Below are 22,965 nucleotides of genomic sequence, written 5' to 3' on the forward strand. Positions count from 1 at the left end.
CCAGGCCAGGCTGGACAGGGCTCTGAGCAACCTGATCTAGTTGAAGATGTCCCTGCTCATTGCAGGGGCTTGGACTAGATGAACTTTGAAGGTCCCTTCCAAAAGAAACCATTCTGTGATTCTACGATAATCGAAGGGATGCTACAATCCCATGTGTTTACCTAAACCATGGCTTCAAACCCAGAATGATAGGGAAGGGAAGGGAAGGGAAGGGAAGGGAAGGGAAGGGAAGGGAAGGGAAGGGAAGGGAAGGGAAGGGAAGGGAAGGGAAGGGAAGGGAAGGGAAGGGAAGGGAAGGGAAGGGAAGGGAAGGGAAGGGAAGGGAAGGGAAGGGAAGGGAAGGGAAGGGAAGGGAAGGGAAGGGAAGGGAAGGGAAGGGAAGGGAAGGGAAGGGAAGGGAAGGGAAGGGAAGGGAAGGGAAGGGAAGGGAAGGGAAGGGAAGGGAAGGGAAGGGAAGGGAAGGGAAGGGAAGGGAAGGGAAGGGAAGGGAAGGGAAGGGAAGGGAAGGGAAGGGAAGGGAAGGGAAGGGAAGGGAAGGGAAGGGAAGGGAAGGGAAGGGAAGGGAAGGGAAGGCCCCTCCGCCGCCGCCCGGCCTCGAAGCCGCCCGCGCGCCGCCGCCGCCGCCACGCGCTTCGCCGCCACCACGTGACACCCGCCCCGCTTCCCCGTTGGCCAACGGGAAGACGCCGTACCCGGAAGAGGAAAGGAAGGGGGCGGGGAGCGGCTGCCGCGCGCGTGGGCAGCGGCGGCGGGAGGAGAAGGGTCCGGCGGCAGCAGCAGCGGAGCCCGGGCCGGCCCAGCCCAGCCCGAACGGGCGGTGGGCGAGGTAGCGTAGTGTCCTCCCGCGGGGCGGGCGTGTGCGTCTCGCGGTTGGGCTGGGGCTGGTGGCGGTGGGGCGGGCCGGGCCACTGGAGCAGCAGCCACGGGGTGAGGCGGGGTTGGGCCGGGCGCGGCATCGCTCCGAGGCTCCGCCCGGCGCTGGCAGCTGGGGGGGGCAGCGGGCACACGCGTCCCAGAGAGCATCGGGGCCGCCCCTCCCGCCCTGTGCTGGCCGGGGGCCGCGGGCCGAGCCCGGGTGCAGGCTACGGGGAACGCGGGTCTTTGGGGCCGCCGCCTCCCGCCGGCGCCGTGGGCAGCGGGGACCCGGGGTGCTTCGGGGCCCGGCGGTGCTGCCGGGATTTGCAAGCTGATCACAGATTGGGATTGGAAGGGATCTCGAAAGATCATTTAGTCCAGTCCCCCTGCCGGAGCAGGAACACCTAGGTGAGGTTACACAGGAATGTGTCCAGGTGGGTTTTGAATGTCTCCAGAGAAGGAGACTCCACAACCCCCCTGGGCAGCCTGTTCCAGTGCTCTGGCACCCTCACTGTGAAGAAGTTTCTTCCCATATTTAAGTGGAACCTCCTGTGTTCCGGTTTGTACCCGTTGCCCCTTGTCCTATCATTGTTACCAAGAAAAACCCGGCTCCATCCTCGTGACACTCACCCATTACATATTTATGAACATTAATGACCTCTCAGTCTTCTCCAAGCCAAAGAGACCCAGCTCTCTCAATTGTATTGAGAACTGCGGGGTTCTCAGTGTTACGCGATGTTCTCTGTGTCTCCTTGTGAATGGGCTGAGGCACCCCCAGCACAGTCCTGCACTGTAGCCTGAGTATCGGGTAATTCACGGCCTCGCTGGAGGATTTGTGGGATGAAATACTTGAAATTAGCGCTTGTGAACGCTTGACCCGCAGCAGTGGTCTGTATACCTCATGAGAGGAGGTGTAACATGGCAGGGTTAAAACAGTGACAGCATAAAAAGTCATTTTTGTGAAGTACTGGAAGCTTGCTTGGCTGGCCTGCCAAGAGCTGCCAAGAGCTCTGGGAAATCTAGTGATGGAAAGCTGGGAATTTTGATTTTTAAGCAGGAACATTAATTTATAATACTTATCTGTCACTAAAAGTGAAATTATAAGGCTTCTTTTAAGCAGAAGCAACGTCTAACCTAGGGCGCTGTTGTTGCAGCCTTGAGGATGCTTGCAGTGTTTAGCTGATGTGAGATAAGTGACTCAGGCCAAGCTAAACAAAGGTGAGCTTACACCCGGAGGGGTGTTTGCAGCCAGTGACCTCACTGCTGCATAGCAATGCAGCTTCATCTCCTGTTGCCTAAGGCCACACATCTGGGAAAAATGCTGAATGTGTAAGAAATTTAAAGGGCTCTTCTCTTAGTGCATTGATACTTTGAGCAGGGTTTCTAACACGATATTAAGCTACTAGAGAGTATCCAGAACAGGGCTACGAAGTTGGTGAAGGGTTTAGAGGGGAAGCCGTATTTGGAGTGGCTAAAGTCACTTGGGTTGTTCAGCCTGGAGAAGAGGAGACTGAGGGGAGACTTCATGGGGCTGCAGCTTCTTTACAAGGGGAGGAGGAGGGGCAGGTGCTGATCTCTTCTCTCTGGTGACCAGTGACAGAACCCAAGGGAATGGCAGGAAGATATGCCAGGGGAGGTTCACGTTGGACATTAGGAAAAGGTTCTTCCCCCAGAGGGTGGTGGAGCACTGGAACAGGCTCCCCAGGGAGGTGTCACGGCCACAAGCCTGACAGTGTTCAAGAAGAGACTGGACAATGCCCTCAGACACATGGTGTGAACTGTGGGGTTGTCACATGCAGGGACAGGAGTTGGTCTCCATGATCCTTGTGGGTCCCTTCAAACTCAGGACATTCTATGGTTCTATGGTTTGGTTTCGTTTGTTGTGGTTGGTGGTTTTAGCATTTTGTTGTTGTTGTTTTGGTTTGGGTTTTTTTTTAGCAAATTATGAATATCTGTTATAGTGGAAAATGTGATTGGGTTTAGCAAACTATTAAAATTATCTTCTGTTTTCCTCTACCTCTTTTTCACTGCTAGAAAGAAACTGCAATGGAGAGTACAGTATGGGTCACTGTCCTTGTATTGTTTTCCATACTACTGTGTGAAAGTTACCATCATGGAGTGGAGACAGCCACTGTTGTGCATATATCAGAGAGAACTTTTCCAGAAAAGGCAGCTGGCATTAATACTGACTTGGCAGGATTAATACAGAAGCTTCATCTTCAAGAACTTTTCCATCGTTATGGGGAAAACAACTCTCTGTCGATAGAAGGGTTTAGGAAACTGCTCCAGAACATAGGTATAGATAAAATGAAAAGGATTAAAATAGACCATGATCATGACCACGATCATCACCTTCATCATACTCATGTTTCGTTGAGTAAAAACTCTGAGAAGACTGTTTGTCCAAACCATGAATCTGATCCTAACAAAGACCATAGGAACAGTCACTCAAAGGAAGCTCATAAAGTAGAGAATGTAGAACATCAGCAGAACTTTGTACACAGCAAGAACACTGTTAATGAGATAACTGCATCTATCGTCACTGCTCCCACAGATGGCCGCTATGAATTACAAAATGGGCAGCCTGGAGAAGCCAAGGCGGTTGCTCACTTAGGTCTGACCAGCTCTACTGCCGTTAACGTTGCAGGTGGCAGCAACGCCAGCTGGCTTGCTAACAGCAAAGAAAATGAATCTCACACTTCTCCGAAGGAATCAGAAAGAGGAAGTTACCTGTATTCTAAACTGACAAACCAAAATACCCAAGAGGTGAGACGGATTCTGTTGTATTCTTGAGAATCCAGATCCACTGGGAATGTTATTATGGCATATTTGTCAGGTGCTTATCATTGAATGGGGTACGAGCTTTGTGGTGTAACAGTACTCATAGCAAAACACAAACAACTTTCCTTGAAATGTAACGTTTTGAAGGAATGTTGTGTTATGTTCACAAGCTCAGAGGAAAATAGATATGTGATCTAGTTGTTTTTATTTTTTTCTTTCTAAAAAGAAATACATACTTAAGTATAAACATGCACTTGGTTTTATATATTTACCATATACTATATATTATATTTTTATTATATTTTATGTATTTTTATTTTTATATGTAAATATATATAATTATTTATTATGTGACTTTAAAATATTACTAAAAATGAAAAACACTTCAAATTTAAAACTTGCTGTTCTGCCTTAAAGCCAGAATCTGTCTTGTTTTCCTAATAATGTGGTGAAAGTAAAAAAATGTAGTTAAAACACAGTCAAACTTATCAAAGCTGCATCATGAGTGTTAGGGAAGTAGTGGGCACCATCCTCCTTCAACCCCCTCCCTCTCAGTCTTTAAACTGTAAAACTGTTTGCTGCAAAATGTTATCTATTACTTTAAAATAGTAAAAATTAATGCTGATGAAGTCCATAGTGTGTTCTGGACATTTTTCGTACACGATCAGATCCTTCTCCATTAAGGGCTTTTAAAAGCTTTAAAAATCAAGTGTCTCTGTGGAATCCATGCCAGGTAATTCAGAGTGGCTGTTATTTAGCATTATGACTGTAGGTGCTGAATTCACAAGTTGTTCCTGTGTTCTGCACAGTCAGAGCAGAAGTACAACTGTTTTAAACCTTGTGAGACTGTAAGTCATACAGTGGGGAACTTTGCTAGAGGAAGTGTGTGCAGAACATGTTCTGTACAAGACTTTACACAGTAATCACTTCTGTAAAAGGTATTTAACCTTTTTACTACTTCTTTACATGGCCTCTAAAACTGAGTGATAAGTGTTAGGCTTTTACTATTTGCACAGCAAAACATCTGACCCCCTTGTGTTGAGAATGAATGATAATTGTGCATCATCTACCAGGACTCCCATACCAGATTTCTAGACCAGAAGGAGGGGTTGGAGGTAAAGTTCTTACTAAATTAGTTTGTTACCAGTTTTTAATTACCTGTTTTCATGTGATGCCACAGCATTTCCACTGAAATGGGATGTGCGGTCCTTTTGAGCTGTATCATGGTATTTTGGTTCTGGTTAATCTTTAATGTATTGTCTTTCCACAGTGCTTCAGTGCATCAAAAGTAATGCAGTCCCATGGAATAGGCACTCAAGTATTGTTGACAGCTACAGAATTTAGTTACCTCTGTCCAGCTCTTATTAATCAGATTGATGGGAAATACTGCATAGTCCATGCAACTAGTGAAAAAGCTGAAACTCCTCCGAAAAGTTACTCTCTGCAAATAGGTAGGTTGTTTTAACAGGGAATAAAAACTTACTGGAAACCTATTTATGTTGGTTATAAATTTGAGAAACATATTTCAAAGTTGAAAGAAGTTTGTAATTTTGTTTGGGCACTTGACCAGGTCTAGAGAGAAATCTTTGTGGCAGACTATTTGTTAACATCCCATTATGCAACTGATCGGGAGTGTTTGAAAACAGAAATGTTAAGCAAATGAAATCTGATATAGCTGTTGTTTATTCTTGTTACTACTTTCTTCTTTTTTTTTTTTATCTTTTTTTTTGTTACCAGCTTGGATTGGTGGCTTTATATCCATCTCAGTCATCAGTTTTCTTTCCTTGTTGGGTGTTATATTGGTACCGCTGATGAATCGTGTGTTTTTCAAATTTCTTCTAAGTTTTCTTGTGGCATTGGCTGTGGGGACTTTGAGTGGAGATGCTTTCTTACACCTGCTTCCACATGTAAGTATTAATTACTGTTTCACTTGGTATCTGAAAGCAGAGAATGTGATACCTGTCATTAATTAGCGCTTATTTGGTGAGTCATTTCTCAACCTTGTAAGGCAGATTATTTGTTGGAAAGGTTTCCCATTTGGAACTGTTTATATTATTCATTTGACAGACCTTACAGGGTAAGAACTTCGCACCATTATCCTTCAGTCTCTTTCCCTTTCTTAGTCATCTGTGCTGCCAAATGACTCATTGCTCCTTGCATGCAAAAAATTTTCACAAATGTTTTTAGTAATTCCTTTCAATGCTGACTGTTTATTTTCTTTCTCCAGTCTAATGGACTTTATAGATGAGTGGAAATTGCTCATTGTACACTTCAAATGTGGAATAGATAATCCACTGTTTTCTGTTATCAGCCACTTACATTGATTACTTATCCATTGTAATTTTTTGACCAGAATCAAGCATTTCTTAAGTCCTGGGAAAACATTACTTGTTTAGAGTTACATGTTAATTGTGATGTAACACGGACAATGAAATTGGAGTGTGATTGCTAAATTTCTACCTTTTTTGAAGCTCTTAAACTGACATTGCCCTCTCCCTGCTCCCATATCTCCCCCAAAGGCAACTTGTTGCAGCTTTCAGATATGATGGATATGAAGGACTGCAGATCCCAGGGTAGTTTTTGAGCCCTGCCTGTAATTCATTGGGTCGTTCTTTTGCCTTTCAGTTAGTTTTGCTTTGCTGTGTGAGGTTATGTAAATCTAAACATGTGCAAGTGAGGTGTCCTAGAAGTTGTTTTTTTACTGAACACATCAGTAGCCAGTGAGGGAACAATGTCAGACTTCCTTTAAAGAAGGAAATTACTGCTGAGTTTCCTGTAGAAAAAGAAAAAGTATTTGACATCTATGAGCTGTCTTAGATGGGAAAGTAATTGGTGTGCTGGCTGTGACTACTACTTAAAATGCAGTTTCCTTGGTGGTGTTAGTAGCTTTTGTGGGGGCAGCTGAACATCTTGTATTGATTGATACGTGTGTAGGTGCAGTGAGAAGGTAAGTACCAGGCCTGCTCTCAGTCCGTGCAATGTTTCTTCTTAAGTATTTATGTATCTTGAAAATCAACAGATTTCTTTGTAATTGTTTGAATTCGTATCCAGAGCATTTAGCCCATGGAACTTGTTAAGCCTGGACTCCAGGCCTGATGAAAAGAATGTGAAGAATACTTTCTATGTTTCTTATGTTATCAGTTCTTTTGAATATAATGGCTTCCCCCATTTGGTTCTCCCTTAGTCTCATGGAAACCACCACCATCACCACGACAAACCTGTACTTGAACAAAACAAAAGTTCCACATTCAAACACCTTGTTTTTCAAAGTACAGAGGAGAGTGCTTACCTGGATTCTACATGGAAGGGACTTACAGCACTTGGAGGCTTATATTTCATGTTTCTAGTGGAGCATTTGATCACTTTAATAAAGCAGTTTAAAGACAAGAAGAAAAAGGTAGAGAAACTGTTACTTTGAAGTTATATTGTATTGCACGATAATTTTGATTATCATATTCCTGTCTGGATTTAATAGTGGTTGCTGACTTGATTATGTGTCTCTAGTATAAATGAAATTATAGCACTATACTTTTAAACTACATTATAACCTTTTTGTGTGGTCCTGTTATGGAACAACTCTGAGCTATTTCCTTAACCAGACATATAATAAATGTAAAAGTTGGCTCAGTAAATAGGTACAGTAAAAGCTGGTGATAGTGTAAGCTTTGTTTGAAGAAAGTTAGTAAACTACTAATTACTTAAAAATAGCTATTTTCTAGCCTACTATGATGGCTGATAATCTTTGTTTAGTTTTCTTGTTAAACTGGTCATTAAGGCAGCGATCTCAGAACAGATGCTGTGTAAGCATTTTGACTTTGGTCGTGGGAGGTTGTGTTGGTGGGGTTTATACTGAAGCTAAACCAACTGTGAGTGACAGGATTGCTTCTCCTATCTCTAGTTAAATTTATTTGCCGAGAGAGGACCTGAAGAGTTCCAAGCAAAGCAAGTGTCTTCTGTTTCCTTCTGTCAGCCACTGGGAATAGATTTCCTATTAGACTAATTATGCCCTTCTAGATACTGAGTCACTGATCGTAAATTGTTGTGATGGAGAGATTAGCAAGCAACGATTAAAGATTTTCTTTGATTTCCCTTCAGTACACTAAAAAACAAACAAACCCAAAAAACACACCACAAAAAAACTCCAAACCCCTGACAACAAATAAAAACCCACATTATTCCACTAATTATTTTCCATTGTAATGTCAGTATAACTTTTATGCAGTATTTGTGTTTTGCCTCTTAGATGAACCCCTCCGCTTATTTCTCATGCAAAACTATGCAGTGTTTATGCATGTGGGTTTTTGTAATTGTTGTTTTTGTGTTTTTTATTGTGTGGGGGTTTGTTTTTGTTTGTGGTTGTTGCTGTTGTTTTTTTTAATTTGTTTTTATTTCCTCCTGTGGAACCTGAGGAGCCTTTGTCTTACTGTATTTAGCTAATTTTTTAATGTGCTGCTTCTGTGCTCTTTATATGGTTTCCAACTTGTCATCTTCCTGTGCAAGATGCATAAATGTTTTGAATATAATGCTGCTCATGTATATCCTGAAAGATAAGTAAAATATTCATAACCACAGTATTTTCTTTTGGAATAAGAAAAAAAATGAAGATGATGGAGAAAGTAAGAAGTTTTCAGCGACTGAAGAAAAGTTAGATGCAGATGATCGTAAGTCTCAGTATTACTGCACAGTTGTTATTTTGTGGCAGCACTGTTTAAAAAACACCTGATTGGCAGTTCATGGATCTGCTTCTTATTGTAGGTTGGATCACTACCCACTTGAATTCTTTTCAGAGCCAAACCTGTCTGTGCATTGATACGCAGAGGACAAGCTCTGTTTGCTGCTTTCCTTTAGAAAGGATTGACAGATTGGAAGTAGTGAATTCACGGTTTTGAAATCTTAAGCCTTTTAATTCGGGATTTAACAGCAGAAGTTGAAGTCATTCCCTGAAGCTCTTCTGGCTAATGCCTGTTGCAAATACAGCTGTACCTACTGACTTCTACACTTCAGAGTGTTAGATGTTATATGTGTGATCCATTATTTGGATTTTTGTATGTCTTAACTCTGGATTTTATTAGTTTGAGTGTTTATTTATTTATAAGGTTGATAATATCACAGTATCACAGTATCACAGTATGTTTGGGATTGGAAGGGACCTCAAAAGATCATCTAGTCCAATCCCCCTGCTGGAGCAGGAACGCCTAGGTGAGGTCGCACAGGAATGTGTCCAGGCGGGCTTTGAATGTCTCCAGGGAAGGAGACTCCACAACCTCCCTGGGTAGCCTGTTCCAGTGCTCTGTTACCCTCACTGAGAAGAAGTTCTTTCTCAAATTTAAGTGGAACCTCTTGTGTTCCAGCTTGATCCCATTGCCCCTTGTCCTATCATTGTTTGCCACTGAGAAGAGCCTGGCTCCATCCTCGTGGCACTCACCCTTTATATATTTATAAACATTAATAAGGTCACCCCTCAGTCTCCTCTTCTCCAAACTAAAGAGCCCCAGCTCCCTCAGCCTTTCTTCATAAGGGAGATGCTCCACTCCCTTAATCATCTTTGTTGCCCCACGCTGGACCCTCTCCAGCAGTTCCCTGTCCTTCTTGAACTGAGGGGCCCAGAACTGGACACAATATTCCAGATGGGGTCTCACCAGGGTGGAGTAGAGGGGAAGGAGGACCTCTCTCGATCTACTGACCACCCGCCTTGTAATACACCCAAGGATGCCATTGGCCTTCCTGGCCACAAGGGCACAGTGCTGGCTCATGGTCATCCTGTTGTCCACCAGGACCCCCAGGTCCCTTTCCCCTACACTGCTCTCTAATAGGTCATGCCCCAACCTATACTGGAACTTGGGATTGTTCCTGCCCAGATGCAGGACTCTACACTTTCCCTTGTTAAATTCCATCAGATTATCCCCCGCCCAACTCTCCAGCCTGTCCAGGTCCCGCTGGATGGCGGCACAGCCTTCTGGCGTGTCAGCCACTCCTCCCAGCTTAGTGTCATCAGCAAACTTGCTGATAGTACACTCAATTCCCTCGTCTAAATCATTAATGAATATATTGAATAATATTGGCCCCAGTACTGACCCCTGAGGCACTCCACTAGATACTGGCCTCCAACTGGACTCTGCACCATTGACCACCACTCTCTGGCTTCTCTCTTTAAGCCAGTTTGCAACCCACCTCACTACTCTATTGTCGAGACCACACCTCCTCAATTTAGCTGTGAGGATGCTGTGAGGGACTGTGTCAAAGGCTTTACTGAAGTCAAGGTAGACCACATCCACGGCTCTGCCATCATCCATCCACCTTGTTACATTCTCATAAAAGGCTATGAGGTTGGTCAAGCATGACTTACCCTTGGTAAAGCCATGCTGACTGCCCCTAATGACCCTCTTATCCCTGATGTGCCTTGAGATGGCACCAAGGATAAGCTGTTCCATTACTTTCCCAGGGACAGAGGTGAGGCTGACCGGTCTATAATTACCCGGGTCCTCCTTCTTGCCCTTTTTAAAGACTGGAGTGACATTTGCTTTCCTCCAATCCTCGGGCACCTCTCCCGTTTCCCAAGACTTGGCAAAAATGATGGATAGCGGTCTAGCAATGACTTCAGCCAGCTCCCTCAGCACCCGCGGATGCATCCCATCTGGACCCATGGATTTATGGACGTCCAGACTACTTAATTGTTCCCTAACCCAGTCCTCATCGACTAAAGCAAACTCCTCCATTAACCTGGCTTCATCCGGGGTCTCAGGGGTACAGGGTTCCCCAGGACAGCCTCCAGCGGAGTAGACAGAGACAAAGGCGGCATTCAGCAATTCTGCCTTCTCTGTGTCTTCTGCCACCAGGGCACCCACCTCATTCATCAGTGGGCCTACAATGCCTCTGGTATTAGTTTTATCTGCTAGAGGTTAGTTGAAGTACCTGGATTGCAAATGATGATGTGTCCCCAAGATTGTGCTGTAAGCAGAAACACACCTCACTAGATACTTGCTAGCTCTTGTAGCTAAAAGAGATGTTAAGCTTTTCAAAAAAATTTTATAACTAATGAAAGAGTTGTTGATAATTCAGGGGAAAAAAAATGTGCATTTTTTCATTTAATTGCAGGGGAAGAATTATGCAAGTATTTGGTGTTAGGTAAAATAACTAACCATAGTGTGCCACTAATGTTTATATGAGGATGTTTCATAGTCTTGTGGTGATTATTTTTCAAGTGTTTATTTTTCAAGTGTTTGAACTTAAGCTCCTGTATTTATAGGAAGCACAGGAGTTTCCAAAATTATCTGTAACGTAATTCAGGCCTAGGATGAATAAATGGCTTATGCTTTCCAGACACATGGTCTTTCTGAAGCAATTGAACTAATGACCTTCATGCTGTGAAACTGGGACATAGAGCCTTATGCTGTTATGTTTAAATTGAACTGTGTCTTAGATTAGAAGCTTTTATGCTTTTTAGGAGGCACTTGTCGCTGTAGTGTCCTGGCTGCTTTAGTAGTTTGGGACAGAAACTGAAAGTTTTTCTGATTTTTGAACTATTGAGAATGATCTTAGAAATCTGATGAAAGAAAAATAAGTTGTGGAAACTCTTGGGGAAAAAGAAAACTGGTACAAGAGTTGGGGTATCAGTCTCAACTTCTGGTCTTACTATTTTCTTATTTACTGCATCACTTATTCAACTTGTTTATTGTATCTTTGCTTCTTAAATGATTTTTTAAATGCTAATGTTATAATCTGGGTTTTTGTAACAGGGCCTGAGGGCTACCTAGGAACAGACTCACAAGATCCATCGCCCTTTATTTCTCAGCAGCCAACTGTACAAGAAGAAGAAGAAGTGATGATAGCTCATCCTCACCAAGAGGAGGTTGACAATGTCTATGTGTCCAGAGGCTGTAGAAACAAATGTCATTCTCACTTACACGATACTCTAGGGCAGACAGATCACCTTAGTCATCATCACCATGACTACCATCATATTCTGCATCACCATCATCATCAGAATCATCATCCCCACAGTCACAGTCAGCGCTACTCACGTGAAGAACTGAAGGATGCAGGGATAGCAACTCTGGCGTGGATGGTGATTATGGGAGACGGGCTACACAATTTTAGTGATGGCCTAGCGATTGGTAAGTGTTAGTTTGGGCACTGCAGCTTTGTTATACATGAGGACAGCAAAGTCTTCTTGCTGTCACTTAACTCTTTATCTCACTTATATCTTTATTAGGAACATAACTAATTAAGAGTGGATCATTGAGGTATTATCTGAGAGCAGCTCTGAATGAGAAAAATCTCCGGCTCAACAACCTAGAGATCAGTGATAAATAAAACAGAAATTATATGCTTACAGTTATGCTTCTTTAGGAAATCTATAAACTTTGCTTATTTTCCTACTTTTAACAAAGTTAAAGCTAACATTTATCAAAACTAAAGCTAGGCTTATAATACTTAGGACTTGAGCTGACTTTGTATTTCCATGCCTCCAAGCGCTCAACAATTTTGTTATTTTTTTTTCAAGATAAGCTTGTCTGTTTGGTCACATGTAAAGTAACTGTTTTTTCCAGTTCAGTCAGACTGCTAGTATCGTTTGCTGCTTTTATTTCTTTTCCGTCTTCACACTAGTCAGCAAGGTCAGGTTCTATATACTCTGCACATCTGGCTTTGCCTGTACGGGGCCCTCGTTACACTCGTGTAAGTTTCCCCAGAGCATTGGTGAGCAGGGAGATAGGACCTTGCTTTCAATCTGCTTTAGCCTGAATATTACCCAGATGGATTAGGCAATATTATATGCATGTGATTTTTGTGCTGTGGGAGGTAGGCATGCGTTCCTTTTTACTGTAAAATCAATTTGGTCCAAGGCTTTGTGTTCTCTAAGGTGCTTTTACGCTTTTGCACAGCAGTCCTGTCACATCGAGATTCTCAGATCTTACTGTTCACTAAAGAGCAACATTGCAGTTCTTCCTAGTGCTGTGCTAACCTTCCAGAGAAGGTGTATGTAACTTTTTGTACCCTAGAAGTATGTGAGTAGGGTGTTAATTAACAGGACATTAGTTATCTATTACCTCTCAGAAATATGATTCATGGAGCAGATACCAATAAAGTCCCTGTATGTTGCCTTTATGCAGATTTTTGGATTAAGAGTGTCTTTACCGAGTAAAAGAGCATAACATGATTCCTTCACATGGTTGGTGTTTTGTACTCAGTCTTAAAACAGGCTCAGTCTCTCTTGGAAAAGTACCTTAAAAATATTTTTTCTTAAACACCAGTCATACTCTACCCAGTCTTGTTCTTTAAGTTGTCCATAATAGTATTTTTTAATTTACACCAGTATAATCAGTTATTTTAAATGTAATGAGGACACTTATCTTTTTGTTCCTTTTTTTATTTATGTCCCTATTTTTCTGCTTAAACATTGTAGTTGTTCATTCTTTGACAGCGCTTCAGTGGAAATATTACTTTATCACAAAAATAACAAATTGAATATTATGTTTTGGACATCTGGCTGGGAGGTCAGGTTGGGAACTCCCTCTTTTTTTCTTTTTCCTGGAAGGCAAGCTAGACTACAGGTATTTTAAATTTAAAAGGTTAAAGTAAGTTACAGAAAGTGAAGTAAAATCAGTAATCCTCAGTTCTTATGCTAGTCTTTCATAATCTTGACTTTAGTATTTAAGACTAATCGTCACAGCTATCAGATTCATTTCCAGCTTGTATAGCATACTGGGGGCAGTTCAGCAGTATCAGTCTTTCTGTATATCTTATTGCAGAAACAAGCTCATTCTTGTTTGAGGAGAAAACCCAGTAATAACTGTTTTCTCACAGCAGTATTTGCAGTTGTTCAGATTTGGTCAATTCAAAGTATAATGTGAAAAGAGACCTTCTGATTTAATCTCATTTTTGATGAAAGTTGAAGCGTGGAATGTAAATTTCTGAGCAGATCAGTAAGTAGTGAAAATGTGGTAGAAGAGGAGGATTTGCATACAAATGAAATGCCAAATCAATTACTTGTTAGCATTAGAGAGATTTGGGAAGGAGGTATGAATTTATAGTTATGAAGGGAAAAGCATGGGGAAGGTTAATAAAGGCTTATTGAACAAGTGAGAGCAATAGCTTTTAGAAGTCCTGCTGTGTAGCTTGTTCATGCTAATGGAAACGTGGGTTTCTTTCAGTTCTGGATGTGCTCAAAAGTAGTATGGAGAAACATGGATTTGACGATGTTCTAAAAATGCTGAAATTGCCAGTGCTGCTTGTATAGTATTTGACCTGTGTTTAAATGAAGAAATGGATGCTTCTGTGAAGCTAGGTTTAACCAGAGTAACCTTTAGTTTAAGTTCCTTTCTTGTGATTTGTTATTCATAATTTCTATCAGATAGTTTTTTCTTCATATCTGTTGTGCTGATTATGTAGAAATAAAATTTAAAAGTGCTTCTTTTTTTATTAAACTGTGGAACAGTTACATGTGACTAATTTGTACAAAATTATGTTCAGTGATTTGAACTTTTCTGTGTAGCTTCAACTAAATTACTAAAATGCAGTGATTTTGCACTAATCTTGCATATATGTTATTTTCTCTAGATCTTTTTTGAGAGAAGTGATGTCTTAAATGTATATTTTAAGATACCATGACACTATTGAGTCAGCTTCTCAAGAGGGGATAATACTGGACATATTATTGTAGTCTGCAGTTCGTTAAAGTTTCAAGACATCTTTTTAGCAGTGAAAAATAAAACCAGATATTCCTGTTATTTATGCCTGTACTTTGGGTGCTATGTATCCATACAGCGTACAGTCACGTCAGCCAAAGCAATGAGGTTTTATTTGGCTTGTCTTTGTGGTCCCAAAATTAGATTTACCATGTGTGATTAAGCTGGGTTCTTGTGGTTTTAGTTTTCCTCTAACAAGTGATGACTGAGAAAACATTGTTGAGAGACAGTAGTATAGAGGAACTTGTAGATTCTTGACGATGCAGGCATGGAAGAAGGTAATTACCTTCTGCCTTCCTCTACCTACCTAATCTCCTCAGAAACTGAAGCCTGACTGAATGGTGATGAACTCTCCTATCTTAGTAGGAGGTAACTGTCATTATCCTGTTTGTCTCTCAAAATCTGACTCAAAACTATATGTTTGGGAGCAGGGGAAATGGACCAATACCTAGAAGAGATTGATAGTGTTCACTAATAACCTCTCTTGCTAGTCTGGTAGCGGTAACTTGTGTCATTTACCTCTTGATTACTGAGTAAACTCCTATGACTGAAGGTTTGAGAGTGCAGTGGAAAACACTTCTGCGGGTGGCTCAGGGTAAAATAGCTTTTGTCCTTTCCTAGTCAAAACCTCTGCTGGAAACGGCTCTTGGGAACACGTGGTGAGGTCAGTCATGGCTTTGCACAGCCAAGCCTTGAAAACCACCACAGATGGGGAGATAGGGAGGCTGACCTCTTCTAGTGTTGCACTGATGTCTCATAATAAGGAAGCTTGTGTTTATGTCCAGCCTGAAGCTCCCAAGTTGTGATTGGCAGCCTCTCCCCCATTGTGTCATATGTCACTACTTTGAAGAGCTGGGCACTAAAGGTACTTACAAGCCTCTGTTAGACCACTCCTTAGTCTGGTGGAGAAGGAGGTTAATTATACATAGCTTCTTCAAGCTTTTGGGCCCTATGCTGTGATTGTATTGTCAGCCTCTGTTGGACAGTGTTCATATTCACCCTTAACTGGGATACCCCAAGGGGGACAGAAAATCCTGGGAGCAGCCTCACCAGTGCTTAGCAGGGGTTGTAAAGAACTGAGTCTGCTGGCCTTGCTTCTCCTAAGACTATGACATTCGGGATTCACTGTACTAGGAATGAGAGCATAGTGTTGGCTCCTACAGGGCCCTCGTTACACTCATGTATAAGTTTCCGCAAAGCATTGGTGAGCAGGGAGATGGGACCCTGCTTTCAATCTGCTTTAGCCTGAATACTACCCGGATGGATTAGGCAATATTATATGCATGTGATTTTTGTGCTGTGGGAGGTAGGCATGCTGGGGTCATTACCATGTTCTTTAGATGAGCAGCTGCAAGTGGGGACAGCGAGTTCTTTCTGTTGCTGGGCTTCACTGTGTTGAGATTTTACCCATCTGGGAGTTCATGTTTCCTGTTCCAGCGCTGCTTTGGTCCTGCCTTTCTCTTTAGTCTGAAGGGGCTTGGGACTCCTGCCTCTGTAGAACCTCTTCTAAAGATTCTCTCAATCTGCTGTTCATTATTGCTCATCCTAAAATGCCTGTGCGCTACTTGTTGCATGTCCTTCACTGGGTGCTCCCGCGCTTACCCCAGAGGTGAGGTTGTTGCTGTGGTCACTGCAGGGAGGAGCATCAGTAATTTCTTGCAGATGAAGAGCTGGATGGCAGTGTCCACCCTCAAGAGTTACATCTGGAGAGAGGCTGCTGGAGTACTGGGGTTGGTGTTTGCCTCCTGTGGTCTCATCACCATCATAGCTCTTGCTCTGTGAGCAGTCCCTCATGCTAGCCACTGTGACATGGCCTCGTGCCTCTTGGACTGCTTGTTGGCAGCACCTCGTTTGCTGGCACTCTGCTAGTGGCAGCTGAAGGAGAGGCTGGAGGTGGTTCTGCTGCACCCCTTGGTGCATCTCTCCCTGCTGTGTGTGAGCTGTGGTTCAGCTCTTCAGCCCTGCTGCTTCCTCCTCAGCTGCCATCAAACCAGAAAAATGGCAAGCAGCAGGAGGAATGGAGAAAACAAGAAGGATGAGGACTGTTGGACGAGTTTAAGGGGTTTCTGTGGTTGAACTACCATGCTTCAGGTGGAGGAAAAAACACTTGTGTGCACACTGCCTCATTAACAGTCTTTCACTGCTGATTTCACATGACTATGTATCCTCTCTTACTGTTGAATGGGCTTCCCTTTTCCAGCGCTTGAGCCTCAGATGCAGTTGAGCTGCCCTCTTCCCTTTAAAAAGTGTCTTTTCTGACAGGATTTCCACTTATTGCATTTTCTGGGAGGGTTGTGTTTTTAAAAGGTATTTGACTTAGTTCAGAATTAAAAGTGAAACTTTGTTTAATTTAGCTACTTGGAGGATTCTGTGTTGCTTGTGATTTTGAAATTTAAGAATCATAAACAACAACTGTTCAGTTATAGTTTAAAAGCTTCCACAAGCATAAGAAAAATTTGAGTGAAACTAATACATCGTAATCTGATACAAGCATATGCAACAATGCCTCTGCACTTGATGTCTGAATATGAAGTAATGTTTTTATTTCTTTTTTTCCTGTCTCTTCATAGGCGCAGCCTTTACTGAAGGGCTGTCTAGTGGTTTAAGCACTTCTGTGGCTGTATTTTGCCATGAATTACCTCATGAGCTAGGTAAGACCTCAGTGTTTCCATATACTGCAGGTATAGATACTTACAGTGCGCTTTGGAGAACGGGGAGTGATTTTATTCTGTGGCACAATAAAATTTCATCAGAAAATTTAATCTGTGTCAGATTGTATACTCAAGAATACTTTTAACTTACTTAAAGGCTTTTATTAATTAATGTATCTTCCTTTTAAAAATCTATTTCTTTGCTTAAAACTCAGTGTCTCTTGCAGTTACTTACAACTCGTTCTGTATAATTCAGTTGTTGTTTTTGTTCTTCAGTTCCCTAGAAAGCAGAATGTTCAATTTCATTTAATGGAGCTTGTAAACCAGTATGTGTATACATTGATCAATTTGTTAAACAGTCTGATATATTTGTCTGTCTGTACAATAATGTTATACAGAAATACATTAATCCAGAGAAAACATACCTGGTTTTATAACATGGGAGGAACTGAGGCTTGTTCATCTTAATTCCACGGGAATCATGGAACTTGTTTTAATTATCTGTACTAAATGTTGTTAGTACAAATACAAAAAAATAATTCATATTATGAATCTGATAATCTTAGATTCAAATGTTCTGTTGGTTTTGGAAGCACAAAATCTTTTAAAAATTCATACTATTTTAATCAGCACAGAAAACTTGATAGAAATACCTTCTTTAATAGAGGACATGAAGCGGCATAGGAATACTGAAACACATGGGACTAGCTGGTTAACTGGGGATAAAATTGGATCATTCTTTTGTTAATGCTAAACAATGTTTATGATGTACCAGTTCATCATAATTGCGATATCTTGTGGGAAAAGCTGTTGTAACAAATAACTCAGCTTAGAAGATTGTTTTTGTTTACTTTAACTGGAGATAACTTATGTTTTTATGTAGAATCCATTTTATTTCCAAATAATAAGCTTATATTATTTTCCTCTGGTTTAGATTGAATTTATCTGAACAAAGAAATCTGTTTTGAATGATGGAGAACTTGTTTCTGGCTGGTAGTCTATCATTCCTTTAAGTGAAAATAAGATGTCAAGGATCATTTAGATAAATTAATGAAGAAATTATTTCTGAATTTATGGAACAGCTAGACTTAAAATACAGAGAGCAGTTACAGGCTAATAAATGGAATCATCACCATTGCTTTATGCAACTAAGTGAGAATATTTTATTTTAGAACAACTTTAGGATGTTCATGTATACCAGGTACTCCAGTATTTTACAGAGTTGGTTTAAATGTAAACTACACTAAGAGCTGCTTTTTCCAAAACTCCTAAGATTTTAAGGTTATACACTTACAATGTTTGCTACTGTGTTGTTGTTTGTGTGCGTTTTAAAATTTTCTGTCCCCTGGCAATTTCTGATTTTATGACGGAAAACAGTAAGGCAGACAGCATAAAAATAGCTTAGTAATCTTGTAAGAAAAAGGAGAACTCATAAATACTGCAATAATTATCTGAGGATCAAAACTTTTGTTTTGTTTTATTCCCTGCTGTAGGAGATTTTGCTGTACTTCTCAAAGCGGGCATGACTGTCAAGCAAGCCGTGCTTTACAATGCGCTGTCAGCCATGCTGGCCTATCTCGGGATGGCTACCGGGATCCTCATCGGTCATTACGCAGACAATGTTTCCATGTGGATATTTGCACTTACAGCTGGCTTGTTCATGTACGTGGCTCTTGTGGATATGGTAAGTGGCTAGATATACTTGAATTTATATGGCATAGTTTAAGAATTAATACTACTTATATTTTGATCTGAAAATAAATGCTTCTATCTTTTCTCCCTCAATTAAATTTCTCTGCACTTGAAGGTGCTGATGAGCATGCAGTGTAAGAACTCTGTTAAATGTTCAGGTGGAAGATTGCTTTTATTTAGCTTACTGTAGGAAGAGAGGTTGTTTTTCCCTTAGTTTTTAAACAGAAGCAGTTAACAGCAGAGGTGGAGTAAAAATTTGCTTCTGAGAGTGGCTAGTGTAGCAGATGGCCAGTAAGACTGCGAGTTGCACGGTATTGGCACCACCAAATGCGCTTTGGCTTTTGCATTAAATAATTTCTGCTTTTGGGGATGAAGACAGAATAGTATTAAAGCCTACACTGTACCCCAGAAGTATGTTTGTACAGAAGTACAAAGTATTTGGTCGATTTTCGTGAAAGCTTAACTATCTTAAGAATAAAATCGTTGGTGTGGCTTGATTACTTAACGTGGTAAATAAGCCAGGAGGATATGATTAAGACATAAGTATAATTATGAAAACAGTAATTAGAACATTAGATTCTCTCTGTCTCTACATATGGAAGTAGACTCTGATAATGCTGTTCATGTTGAGTGACACCTAATTTGAGGAGTAGCATTAATGCAGTCAACAGGAAAGACTAGAGGAGTAAGACTTGGCTGCCTCATGGTTGAAAAATTGGGTTTGAAGTAAGTGTTGATTTTGAAGGCATTTAACGCTTCCTTGTTTTTTTAGGTGCCTGAAATGCTCCACAACGATGCCAGTGATCATGGATGTAGCCGCTGGGGATATTTCCTGTTACAGAATGCTGGGATTCTGTTGGGTTTTGGGATAATGCTGCTTATCTCTGTATTTGAACATAAGATTGTATTCAGCATAAACCTGTAATGCTGGTTGCCAGGAAAAGAGCTTCATGTTAAATTATAAGCGGTAGGTTTTTTTCTATTCCATAATGGAGAGGTACGGTTGATATAGGTTAGATATTTTTATTGGTGTGCTTTGTTGTTGTGTCCCTCCCTCCTTCCCTTGTCTCCCTGATAGAAATGAACACTGTAAGGTTTTTTTTCACATAGGATTTAGCATTGCACATGGTACTGTGGAACATTGTACTTAGTAAAACATGGTGAAAGTGCCAAATCTATTAAAGGAGTATTGTCTGGGGGGTTAGAGGGTTTTTTGTGTGTGTTTTTTTTTTTTTTAAGTAAATTTATTTAGTCTATGTAATGATATGTAACTTTTTTTACTTCAATGGTTTTGTTGGTTTAAATAAATAAAATGACAGTGGTTTTTATTGTAGCACAATCAAAATCTGTGGATACAAAGGAGAGTGAGTAGTGTAAAACAAGACCAAGATGTAATGGGTAGCATGTGATTATATTTATAGAAAGCAATCTCTTCTTCATCCACCTAGTTTACACAGAGTGGCAGATGAGACCACTCCATCCTTTCTGCGGTGGTTCTTCTCTCAATAGCTTGTGGATTGTTTGTCTTACTCCAGTTGGTTTCTACTCCAAAGGAATTCTTGTGAAATCCTGTTTTAAGTGTTTGCACCATTTTTTTTTTACCTGTTTTGTGTCTCAAATTGGCAACAGAAGTACAGCTGTTAGATTGTAAAAGCACAGCTCTGGATCTACTGTTTGTGAATTCCATTGAAAGGATTTTCAAAGTAGTGCTATATCCCACTTACACTGCCTGAAATGGCAAAGATCTATTAAAGTCCGTTTGATACCAAGGGGAGGAGTACTACAGCCTGAGACAAACATTCATTTACCACACCAGCTTCCTTAAGTAGTGTTGATTTACTTTGGGAAATTAGCAGAGTGGGAGAGCTGAGTACTTCTAGTTCTGTGTGACTGCACACCATAAACCTGTGTTTACACAGCAGTTACATTCCTTGCCACAACTAAAGCTGAGACATCCAAAATAGCAAAATTTCTTTGAAAACCTATATAGGGAAGCAGTATGTTAAGGGTAATTGTAAGTATGTAGTTTGAGCTTACAGTTTTAATATTTTAACCACCCTGAAAGTAACTGAAGGAAGTACAAGGATGAAAAAGACAATTGCAAAATGAATTCTGCATTTCCAGAAAAGGTGAATATTGGACAAATTTTATGTTATGAGTAACAGAATTATGCTATCTTAACTAGCTAGCTTTAAAAAACCAAACAAAAAACAGAAATAAACCAATTAGAACTTAATTCTGATTGAGTTGTTAAATTGGATCAGACAAGTTAAACAGTCTGGCATATGTTGGTCTGTCATAAAATGGAAGCTGAAACTACTGTATCACTTTAGAAATAGATGCTTGGAATTAATCAAAAGGTTAGGGGTGGGTTTTTTTACTGGTTGAGAAATGGGGATCACAGATGTCTCTGCAGCCAGTGGAATATTAGCTTCTCCTTGAGTCTTTCCTAAAGTGAACAAGATTGAGATTTGATCTTCTTTCCCCAGTGACGAAATCCTGTTCCTTTCCTCCTTGGATGTCAGGGGTAGAAAGTGGCATGCTTCCTTCAGCTCTGCTGATGCATCCCAAGGGCAGCGCTAAGTTGTGGTGGTGTCTCACCAGCTTCCCCAGATCTCTGCATGTATGAACCTTTATCTCTCTTTGCTGGATGAGCAATTGTTTGGAGAGAAGAACAGAATTCTCTTCTGGGAGCACTCACTTTCCTCTCCCTGACTTACTTTCCATCACTAGAAACTAATCTCTAACAAGAACACTGCCAAAATATTGGTGGGTGTGCTCTTTCCTTCCGTGAAGCACTTTACATTTCCTGTTGGTCTTATTCTGTACTATTGTGTTTTGATTAAGCCTCTAGACTTCCTATTAGAAGTTTTTGGCTAACGGTTTCTCTTGGCCTACAACCTTGATAGCTGCTATTTCAGCTGGACTTCTCTTGTCTGGGTGGTGGGTATGAAATAGGAAGCAGACATGTAGCCTAGTGTTGCCCAAGAGGTTTTGAGATCAATGACTGAGTGATGGACATCTACAAATTGCAGTCAGTGTTTCCAGTGGGTTTTTGGCTGGCTTTCAATGTAATCAACTGACATGAAAATATCTGCATATCAAAACACATTGCTAGTGTAAAAACTGATGAAAAAATTTGCCTTTAGAGCATGTGGGCAGAAATGACTTGATCAGATGGCCATATGTGTGTCCCACCCATTCAGTGTTCTTTAGTGTTTGATGGAAAGATGTCCATGATGGACAGCTGTCCAAACTAGTAACTGAGCAGTCTATAGGCTGAAACCTGCTGTAGGTTTGTACCAGCATGATGACAACAGTTTGTTTGTTTGTTTGTTTATCTTTGTCAGCCTTATAAAGTAGAATCTGCATTTGTTGCAATATACTTGAATCAGAAATACTCATGGGTTGGCAAACTGATGGGGCAGAACTCTGAGCAGCCCTTTATTTTTATGCATATATTTTTCTGCAGCAGTTTGTGACGTGCCTGCCTGTTCCAGCTGAGAAATTGAACTATGGTTTGTGTATCCATCTGTACCTTAATTATGGTACAGACCTTAATTTTATATGCTCTTACAGCTGCCGTGCTGTGCCTGTGCTAGAGGCAGGTGAACAGAATAGGCAGACAATGCTGGACTCGAAGTTATTTTCTTTGTAACGTGTTATTCTAATGTTTTTGACCTGTATTTGAACAGAAAAAGGTGGTGTGTGAAGTTACTACGTGCGGCAAGAGTCAAACTCACGTGGCCCGGCTGTAGGGTTCAGGTGCTCTTTAGAGTGACACCAAATTTGTTGTGAGAACCCAGCTGAGTGACGTTTATTTAAAATACAATCAAGGCTAAAATGTAATTCGCATGGGTTCTCCTGTTGCCTGAACCGAGATACCGACATAATTAGAGTTTCTGTGGAAAAAAGGGGTCATGCTGTTTGCTAGGAGCAAGAAACAAAAATACATTTTGATGAAATGTGTTTGTTTTTTTCTTTTGGTGCATATAATGATCACTGACAGTTCTTATGCCTCTTGCTGCGTGCTGGAGAAAATAAACCACTGAAACAAACGCTGGGTTTCAAGCGTTTTCCTCACAGATGCGGTTATGGCCGCTAGGCATTTAATTTACCTTCTCGGGAAAAAAAAATAATCGAATATGTAAAATTATATTTCCTTACAGTAAGTGAAAACGACTGGGTTGTGTTGGAATTGCTTCTCCACGCATTCGGGTGGGTGTGAGGAAAGGATTTTGTCCTAGAAGCCGCTCCTGCGGGGCGGCGGCACCGGGGCCCAGAAGGCAGGTGGGACGAGG

The 22,965-nt window shown here is 41.2% G+C and overlaps 1 protein-coding gene across 1 annotated transcript; it reads left to right on the forward strand.

Moving 5' to 3' along the window:
• Positions 1-706: 706 nt before the first annotated feature.
• On the forward strand, positions 707-22,722 carry SLC39A6 (solute carrier family 39 member 6). The gene is made up of 10 exons (XM_065832664.2): positions 707-826; positions 2,890-3,621; positions 4,907-5,087; positions 5,374-5,543; positions 6,821-7,033; positions 8,228-8,297; positions 11,373-11,750; positions 16,892-16,972; positions 18,466-18,656; positions 19,437-22,722. The coding sequence occupies exons 2-10, from the start codon at positions 2,902-2,904 to the stop codon at positions 19,587-19,589; spliced, it is 2,157 nt and encodes a 718-aa protein (XP_065688736.1). The 5' UTR covers positions 707-826; positions 2,890-2,901; the 3' UTR covers positions 19,590-22,722.
• Positions 22,723-22,965: the final 243 nt, after the last annotated feature.

Source organism: Patagioenas fasciata, chromosome 2 (assembly GCF_037038585.1).
Source record: "Patagioenas fasciata isolate bPatFas1 chromosome 2, bPatFas1.hap1, whole genome shotgun sequence".
Classification (NCBI taxonomy): Eukaryota; Metazoa; Chordata; class Aves; order Columbiformes; family Columbidae; genus Patagioenas; species Patagioenas fasciata.

What these genes read in the sequence shown, in the direction of transcription:
- SLC39A6 (XM_065832664.2), top strand. Translation starts at nt 2,902, where the DNA reads ATGGAGAGTACAGTATGGGTCACTGTCCTTGTATTGTTTTCCATACTA. An exon ending in TCTTACACCTGCTTCCACAT is followed by an intron (nt 5,544 to 6,820) that starts GTAAGTATTAAT and finishes GTTCTCCCTTAG; the next exon opens with TCTCATGGAAACCACCACCA. An exon ending in ACGTGGCTCTTGTGGATATG is followed by an intron (nt 18,657 to 19,436) that starts GTAAGTGGCTAG and finishes TTGTTTTTTTAG; the next exon opens with GTGCCTGAAATGCTCCACAA.